Source organism: Mytilus trossulus, chromosome 5 (genome assembly GCF_036588685.1).
Source record: "Mytilus trossulus isolate FHL-02 chromosome 5, PNRI_Mtr1.1.1.hap1, whole genome shotgun sequence".
In the NCBI taxonomy this organism is placed as follows: domain Eukaryota; kingdom Metazoa; phylum Mollusca; class Bivalvia; order Mytilida; family Mytilidae; genus Mytilus; species Mytilus trossulus.
Genome location: NC_086377.1, coordinates 87,719,573 through 87,729,807, shown reverse-complemented (window position 1 = coordinate 87,729,807; position 10,235 = coordinate 87,719,573). Strand labels below are relative to the sequence as shown.

Genomic DNA, 10,235 nt, shown 5'->3' with positions numbered 1-10,235 from the left:
ACATTTGATGTCAAATGACTTGTTGTATATCATAACCAGATAAGTTATTGAAGGATATTGTTGATGCTTTTAACAAACTCTAAACCTGAGAGAAGAATTGATTTTTAAGCTTAATTTCTTTTTAACATGTTTAAGTTTGATATGATCTGTGCAGATGATCCACACAGTTACTAATTAGAATACAATTATGGTTTAACATTTACATTGCATTGTTCCTTGAGTAACACAATTGCAACATTCAGTATAATTTAAACAGCAAGCAAAAATCGTAAAATTATTTTAGACCATAGCAAATGCTCTTCTGAAATCAACATTTGTGTGCCAGTCCAATTTGAAATCCGGATAAAAAAAGATTAATAATTAATAATAATCTTTATTGCCATAGAAACAAATGAAACATGTTTGTTACAAACTAAAACAAAAAAACATAAAATACACTCATACTTATGTATATATATTTATATATCAATTGTTGCAAGTATAAAAGATAGTGACAAGTCAAAATACCAAATTGGCAATACATATGTCTACTTGAACAATAATCTCTACAAACTAACAATCAAAGAAAAATATTTTCAAACCATGAGGAGTATTTCAGAATAAAAGGCCACACTTTTAACCATCAAAATCGGTTTACTAATACAGATCATGCCACAGTAAGAAATATTACACTTAAATTTGTAGACATCTATAACCTTTCATAATTGTCAGATGTATAGAGACTTATTTTCAAAACGTACTACTTACTTCATATGGCCTTAATATTTATTTATTCGAGCTTCATTGGCGAGGCTTGTGTATACGCACGAAGCGCACATCTGGTGTACAAAGCTGTAATCTAGGTACTAGTATCCCCTTAAGTTAATTATGTAAATATTGCAACAAAGTATTTTAGTTACAATTTATAGAAATCTCTGATTTTGAAACGGCTACCAGCACTGAAAAGAAACAAATTACCTATATTCACGTACATGCTTTAATTTCGAATGGGACAATGGGTCGTCTAAATCTATTTGAATTGCATTTCTTTGATCACTAGAGACTTGCCTATAAGGTTTAATACCATCAATTTCGCAAAGCATGTTATCTTCTTTGTCTGTTATAAAATCTTTGTTTAACATTAAACAATCACAACATGAACACTCCTTTATACAGTTATCACAACATGGATGTGAGGTGTTAGATTGAGGTATATCTGGAGAAAAATGTTGAACCAGAATATTTCTCCTACATGCACTTGTTTTACAGTAGTTGATCATTTGTTCATCTGCACTATTTTTTGCTGTATCAACAGGATGATAATAACATACAGATGTTGATGTAATACCATCTCTTCCTGCTCTCCCACTTTCTTGCATAAATCCTTGTATGCTACGGGATGCACCCCAATGAATAACAAATCGAACATCTGGGATATCTACTCCCATCCCAAAAGCTGTTGTTGCAATAACAACACGTGTAATACTGTTTTTTCTCATATTTTCAATAATATTTTTTTTATTTTTGTCTGGTGTGGAATGGTGGAACATGGCAAATAGACAATTTTTTGCACATGGGGTGCCTATGTATGCTGCTTCACTTAGTTCAGATAAAAAATATAAATATATTTGTGAACATGATTTTATGTTTCTACAATATATAATTGTTTTTGGTGATTGCTCACAATTGTCCCGAAGACTGGAAACTACCCAATGAAAACTGTCATGTAATCTAAATGATACATTTTGGGCAAAATAGTTTATATTACTCCTATCACAACTTCCCATTACCAGTTTATATTCATTCATCCCAAGTATATGAGCTATTGTCTTTCTTGATGAATATGTCGATGTAGCGGTCAATGCTAATATAACAGCTTTTGGTACTAAACTCCTCAACTCTCCAATTCTATAATAGTCTGTGCGAAACTTGTTACCCCTAAAGAGAATAAATAATTGGTATAATTTAGTCTCTTAAATAAAAGGCAACAATAAGTCATTAATGAAAAAATCAGAGAACAAAATCAATGAACCACTCTTTGTTATTCTTATTGCAACAGATTTGTAAAATCTTAAAACAAAGCCAAATTAAATTCTTTTGCCTAAAATACAGGTTGTAGTTATATCTTTCTGATGACAACATTTTATTTATTGAAGTTGAATTTTATAAAAATTCATCCTTTTAAAAGTATAAACTTGTGATGTAATCTAAGTTTTAAAATATTCATTGATTGAATGACCAACATAAAATATCATAACCAAATTCTTTTAATGCAATGATAATTCCAAAGGAATATAAACCCTGGTTTCTCAATCTACTTCAGAAAACTGAATATGTTCTTAGAATGTTACAGATCCCTTTTCCAGCATACATCATTTATATATGTTTTTATGATTTTTATGTCAACCAGTTGCCCTTATATGTAAATGTTACATGCTTGGTGGAAAGGAATAAAATAAATAACAATCAAATACTTGCGATGATTAAACTATATAACTGTACAACATTTCTGTAAGTCAGCATATGGTGCAAAGATGTCTTAAAATAAATGTTACAATAAGTTAACGAAAATTAGCAGTTGTTTTATAATTTGTGTCCAATGAACAGATGGAGATCTATTGATGTATTGGTAAATAGTGCATTTAAATTGTGTGATATTGTGACATAATTATCTGATTCAATATAAAAGCATGCAACTATCAGAAATGGATACTTTACCTTGTTCAACATCCTATAATGTACTACAAAATACAAACCATAATTAGTTGGAATGGACTACCAGCGTCCCTAGTTACCTGCACCACCTAAGTGTCATTCAAACCAGGAGTGCAGGGTGTCCAGATATGTAAGATGGCTAAGTGGTTTTTAGCCAGATTTAAATTAAGCACAACTGCACTGTATAAATATGCACGTTCTACACAATGTTTTCCTTACATTGAATATGTAAATATTCAATGTACAATAATAATCTCCTGGGAGGACTGTACTTAACCAGAAGAAGAAGAATACTGTAATTTTTGCTGTCAATGTTGTATCATGATCCTTAGTTGATTAATTTAGCAACTCAAATGATCATACAAATAGCATGTGATTTTAATTTATAACACAAGCTAATCATATAATGCATGAGTAGCTGGTTAGAATCTTCTTAAACATGCATATACATAACCCAACCCCTGTTTATAAACCTGCAAAAAAGTAAGAATGTGCAAATATGATCAGTGTTCTTTATTAAATTAAGGACTGCTTTCTAGGTATGAAGGTACGAAATTTAACTGTATGAGGATACAGACAGAATAAATAAATACTTAAACAATGTAGTGGACACTGATGAGTGTGGACAGTATTATGCATTATGTGAGTATTACATAAAACTGTGAGTCAACTCACTAAGGATACCCCATCCTATAATGGAAAATACATAATTATAACAGGATGCTGTTACAAAGTCTCCCAAAACAAAGCCCCTGTAATTATAAACCCTGTGGTACTACTCCTATAATTTTTCCCATTATAACTGTCCGATCTCACGCATATAAAGGATTTGATGACAATGAAAATTTGAAATGATTGTATTTTGTGATGAGTTTTGTGGGGATCTAGACTTCAAAAAAGTGTGTGTGTGTGGGACTGTATTCATTATTTCATTTGATTTGTTTTATTGATCCATACAAGAATATATATGGTTAAGGGGTGGTGATCTCGAACGTTTACAAGTTATCAAACAGGAGGGGGTGGTGGTAACCCCGGGGGACTCCCCCTATATTTCATTTGATTTGTTTTATTGTCCAAAACAAGAATATATATGATTTAAGGGTGGGGATCTGGACCGTTTACAAGATATTAGAACATTCTCAAATTGAAGGGGATGGGGTTGACCCCTGGTGACTCACCTTATATTGTATTTGCTTTGTTTTATTGACCTGTGATCATTACTGCACACCGCATGTCTTCATCACTTCCTGTTTTTAAGTTATAGTCATTTGAAAAATTAAAAAAAAAAAAAATCCCATAGGGTTCTAAAGTAAACCCCTCTGTTCTTTTGGCCACTAAAAATACCTCTAAATATACCCCAATGCACAAACGAAAGATTGATGGCTCCCCTAGACATATAAGTCTAACATTTTATGAAACCCTAAGTAAATCTGACAAGCGGTTTTGGAGAAGCGCTGTGAATTTGGATTGTGATTAAATATTTAACACAGCATAGTTTCTGACACAGAATGAATGTGTTATTACTATTAATGACTTTTAATAGAAGAAATACATAAACATTTAGATATTGCTATATTCACAATGAAAGAATATTTTAAATAGATACTGATTAGAAATATCTCTGTGTTCATGTGTGAAAAAAATAATAACTACATCTATATAAGTAAGTTAAGCATCTCCTTTTAAATATTTCAGACCAATTATATCTTCCTTTATGCACATTCTCTGGTCATGTACTGGAATTGAGTACAATTAAGTTTTATTAATATTGCTAAAGTCATAAAGAGGAGTTACAAGACCTAATGCCACATATTGTCATCTTTAAACAAAGTAATTTCAATTATCTCCCTTGAAAAAAAATACCAAGAAATATCCTTCATCATGGACATCTTCAGGACATCTACAACATTACAACTGTTAATAATTGTTAGGAGTAGAAAATCTATTTCTTGCATGAATTTTCTATGTCCAAGGACCATAACTCTGCAAAAAAAATCTCAGACCAGAAAAAATTCTAACTTGATCTATAACTTGTCATTGTTAAAGAATGTGGCAAATATGAAGTCAATATCTTCAAGCATGATGAAATTTTTTTTTGGAAAACAGATTATGCGATTTTTCCAAGTCCAAGGACCATAACTCTGCAAAAAAAAATCATCAGACCAGATCAAAATTCTCACTTGATCTATAACTTGTCATGTTTAAAGAATGTGGCAAATATGAATTTCAATATCTTCAAGCACTTCAAGCATGATGAAAAACATTTTTTGTTAAACAGATTATGTGAATTTTCCAAGGGCCTTAACTCTGAAAAAAATTATGCGACCAGAACAAAATTAGAACTTGATCTGTAACTTGGCATGGTTATACTATATACCAACTATCAAACCAATATCTTCAAGCATGTTAAAACAAGAATGTGTCCATAGTACATAGATGCCCCACTAGCACTATCATGTTCTATGTTCAGTGGACCACAAAATTGGGGTCGAAACTCTAATTTGGCATTTAAATTAAAAAGATCATATCATTAGGAACATGTGTATTAAGTTTCAAGTTGTTTGGCAACTTCATCAAAAACTACCTTCACCAAAAACTTTAATCTGACACAGGACAGACAGACAAACGCACAGACCAGAAAACATAATGCCCCTCTACTATCGTAGGTGGGGCATAAAAAGTTTGGAAAGCTGATTTGCCGGACTGACAGACAGACGGACGGACTGACGGACAGAGTGCAAACATAAAGCCCCCTTCATCTTCATTGGTAGGGGACTAATAACAGCTTGAAAGAGGTTCAGTAAAACCTGTAACATGTAATGCAGGTGTGGACACTATCAGAGTTGGAAAGAAATGTGATAATGGATTATTTTAAAAGGTGACGCCACATAAATTTAAATTATACAAAAAAAACCAGTTGAAAATTTATTTCTTACATGAATTTTAAGTCCAAGGACAATAACTCTGCAAAAAATCATCAGACCAAACCAAATTATAACTTGATCTGTAAGTTGTCATGGTTATACTATATACTAAATATCAAACTAATATCTTCAAGCATGACAAAAACAGTTTGGAAAGCTGATTTGCCACACAGACAGATTGACAGACGGATAGAGTGCAAACTTAAAATTCCTTTCAACTTTATTATTATTTTATTTGTTTTTGCATACAACAGTTTTTCTTCATCTTATAGCTGTACATTTACTTTTTGATAACTTTTTTTTACTTGCCTTTTTAAAATAAGTATGGAGAATATCTTGATATATATTTTATAGTATAGATCTACTTACATTTGTCAAATCCAAAATAGATGCTTGTATCATCATCATTGTTTGGAGACTTCAATACATATACATGTATTTTGTCTATGTCTTGTCTTTTTCTGAACTATGACATGGTCCTTCTTTCTTAATTGCAGGTGAGTGAGTGGAAAGCATTGGTGATAGTGAATTGATTAAGTGATGATTTTTTTATAGCATTTAAATTATCTTAAGAGTTTTCCATTAAATCAGACTTGATACCAGGAAAAACACTTTCAAAAAGGGTAACAATATGATAGACTTGGATTTCTTTTCCATTTTAAATGTAAGTTGAACACGTATCAATGTATGAAACTTTGATGTGTCTTCCCTGTGTTACAAGTATGATTTAATGGAACAGTCCTGAAATATTGTGAAAGTTTCCCTATTTCATTAAAAAAAGTGTGACAATTGTTGGGATTGTAGCTGATAGAACAAGCACATTTTAATTGATTAATTTAATATCTTATATATTAAATAACCAAATTAATATCCCATCAAATGTATCATAGTTTTCAAATGAAAAGTGAGAAAAACTTAAGTCTTCATCCTGTTTACTGGCCTAAAATAAAGGCAGGATGCTGCATATTCTTCAAACATTATTTAATTTATGTATATATCTATGTCTAAGAGATTGACTAAAAATTCTTATAGCAATTTCACCCTCAAATTTCAAAAAAAAATCCTATGACAAACAGCTTTTATTTTATTATTATGTCCCTAAGAGAAAGAATCACCCATTGTAACATATTTTGGTGACAATGGTCTCTTTAATAACACAACGCACACACATATATATACAATGTATATATATACAAAAAAGTTTCTTGAGTTGCACAGAATTATATATTAGAAATCAAATACACAAAAATAGTTTTGAAAGCAGCAGTGTATGGTTTTTAAACTGTTTTTTGTGTATTTAATTTTTAAAATATCCTATACTGCTTCTTTGAAAATCAGGAATGAAGACTATAAGTATATAACTAAAAAGTGATATTTTCTTAATGCAAGAGTGATGTTTTAATAACATTATTCCATTATTGAACTAATCTAATAACACACCATTCTTCGACACAGTGAGCTTCATCTATTACAATTGCTGATAAATGACACTGATATACTTTATTTGTCAACAAATTTCTCCATTTACCACTAAATAGACTCTCTGGACTCATTAATAATATTGGTACCAGACCATTCTCTATGTTTTTAAGTTTCACTGAAAAGGTTACAAAAAAACAAATGAATTTATATATAATTGATTGCCCAAATTTGCACATAATCTTAAATCGTTGTGCTGATTAGAATACATGTAGAAATACTTGTATATATATGAATGATGAATAATCTTTGTAATACAAAAACTTTTAAAATGACAAAACAAGAAAATGTTGTTTGTTTTTCCACATTTCAGTTTGATTGTCTGTCTTGTATTGTGTAGTATAAACAATTCAATTGTTTATTAAATATTTTTAACTCTTTAACACAGTCAATCTGAAGTCAGTTAAAGCATTTTTAATTAAATTTCATTTTGTGTTTTTAGGTCCACACACAACATTGAACAAGACATAAAATAGAGGTAAACGATTCTTTGAGACCATCAAAATTACATGTTGGAAAACAAACTAATCATTTTCTTTTGTTATTTTGAAAGTTTTTGTATTTATATATAACGATAAGTATTTTTTTATATACATGCATTGTCATAATACATATTTCTTAAACTATGTTGTGATTTTTCGACAGCCATTTTGTAAAGACAATTACTTCATGACCCCCCCCCCCCCCCCCTTTTTCATTATTACTCCAACGTCGTTATTGCATGGACACATGGTTTTTATTGTTGTATTTGTGCTTTGTCACGAGATGTGTTGTTCTCGTGTTTGTATTTTTTTTTTATTCATATGAATATTTTTGATAGAGTTAAGCCATTTCAATTAATGTTTTATAGTGCGTCTTTTATTGTTGTAATGTTGTACTGCTGTATCAGGTCTAGGGTGAAGGTTGGCGCCAGGTAAAACGTTTAAACCCACTGCATATATTATATGCACCTGTCCTAAGTCAGGAACCTGTTGTTCAGTGGTTGTCTTTTGTTAGTATATTTCATATATGTTTCTCGTTTCTCGTTTTGTAAATAGATTAGACCGTTGGTTTTTCTGTTTGAATTGTGTTACACTGGTTATTATGGGGCCCTTTATAGCTTACTGTTCGGTGTGAGCTTTTGCTCCGTGTTGAAGGCCGTACTTTGACCTATAACTGTTTATTTTTTTATACATTGTTACTTGGATGGAGAGTTGTCTCATTGGCACTCATACCACATCTTCTTATTTATATTGTACATATACATTATAATATGTGTTATAGTTTTTTATAGAATCCATCACAGACTTTATATATGTATACATAAACAAAAGCAAGTGTACAGATTTAACATGGTTGGGCTGTTATTTAGAGTAATTATATAGTCTTATATTATATATATATAATTTTTACTTAGAGTTTTTTTTTAGAGTTGTCACTTGTTCAGACGTACTTATAATTTTATTTTAATATATATGTACCTGTCCCACAAAACAGAAGCCTGTAATCTAGTGCATGTTGCTTAATGGTGTAAAATGTATTTCAAAATTGTTGTGTATACACATTTAAATGTGTCCATTGGTTTACTCATCTGAATTATTTAACATGGTCATTGCATAGTTTATAGCTTGTATTCAAAACTCTGAGTGAAATTTATAAAAAAAATCTAAGACCCATTTTAAATTTCAAATTGGAAGTTAATTTGCAAAATATGAATGATATGAAACAATCTTTTACTTTCAGTCCTGCAATTCTTTTAGAATAGAATCGTTAATGAACATACATAAAAGCAGCAACATATTTTTGTTTATCTAAATATAATTTCTTCTAATATTGCTGTAACCTCAAGTCAAACAGAGATAGATTTATATGAAATCTATAATGTTTATCTTATACTGCTTGCATGCACATTGTATTTTTAATGTTGTTTATAACAAAAGACTTGTATTCATGTACTTTAACACTTTGTACTGCTTTTGTGATTGACCCAAGTAAGATACCATAAGTGAATAATTTAATTTGTATAACTTACTGTAAACAAAGATTTATTTATTGGTTGGTGTGGGTTTTTTTTAGGGGGGCGAGTTTGGGGAAGGAGGGCATACATGTATTTACCTTTATCGTCCATGTCACCAAGATAGGCACAGTCGATACCCATAGTGTTGAAAGCGATTTCTTGGTCCTTCATTAAACTAACGAGAGGTGAAATTACAATTATAATAGAAGTATCACGCTCAAGTACAGGTGTGATATTGCTGACAATTGAAAGCTGCTGGTGTATAAAAAAAAAATCCGGTAGGACAGTGTAAATAAGGCTTTTGCCGTAGCCAGTTGGCAACATACCAAAAACATCTTTATGTTCTAAAACTGATTGTATGCATTCTTTTTGTAATGTTTTAAGATTATACGTTATATTTCTTTTTCTTAATGCAGCGTTTAAGGCATGGTTAAAGAGGTCTTCCGCCATGTTGATATAAATAAAGATGGGTGTGTTTATAATAATATCATCCAATCCCGTAATAAGAAAAATTTGTTGGGAATCCAACAAGAGGCTCATGAATAATTGAATATTTACATCAACTTCAACAATCGCAACCAGACGTTATAGTTCGCAGTAAGAACGATAACTCTGGTGTAACGAGACTAATTTAGAGTATCAATTTTCTCCGTTCAGCCATTTTGTTTTCTTTCCCGATGTATAACACCGATATGTCTATAAACCACAAAGAAACAAAACTATAGTAACCGATGTAGTCGTAATTGCGTGTCGATATCTTGTCAATCGTACGGTTGTTTTGTCCGACTAACTAACTTGATACGGGAAATATTCTTTTTTTTTTAATTACCGTGGTCTGTTGTTTTTAAACTGTTAATATTGGAATGAGGTATAAAGTCAAAGTTGAAATCTGAAAACGATGTTCCGTGAAAATTGTTTTCGAAAATCTAATTTGTTCATAATTCTTTAAAGTAATAAACTTTTTTTCAAATAAATTCTGATCTCCCCTCATCTGATCACCAGCATGACTAAAGGTTTTACTTCCAAAGGTATTGTGAGGGGTGTGAGGTGACACGTCTAGGTATTCAAGCGATTTCCTGTCGGGCTTGCAAGTTCATGCATCATTTCACTTCTGCAGGTATTGATCAGTGTACACGGCTGAT

The 10,235-nt window shown here is 31.0% G+C and overlaps 1 protein-coding gene across 1 annotated transcript; it reads right to left on the bottom strand.

The window, feature by feature from the left end:
- Window positions 1–953: 953 nt before the first annotated feature.
- Window positions 954–9,545, bottom strand: LOC134718420 (ATP-dependent DNA helicase Q1-like). Its single transcript, XM_063580922.1, has 3 exons — window positions 9,192–9,545; window positions 7,059–7,215; window positions 954–1,917 (listed from the first exon to the last, which is right to left on the bottom strand). The coding sequence occupies exons 1-3, from the start codon at window positions 9,541–9,543 to the stop codon at window positions 954–956; spliced, it is 1,473 nt and encodes a 490-aa protein (XP_063436992.1). The 5' UTR covers window positions 9,544–9,545.
- Between the last annotated feature and the right edge of the window lie 690 nt (window positions 9,546–10,235).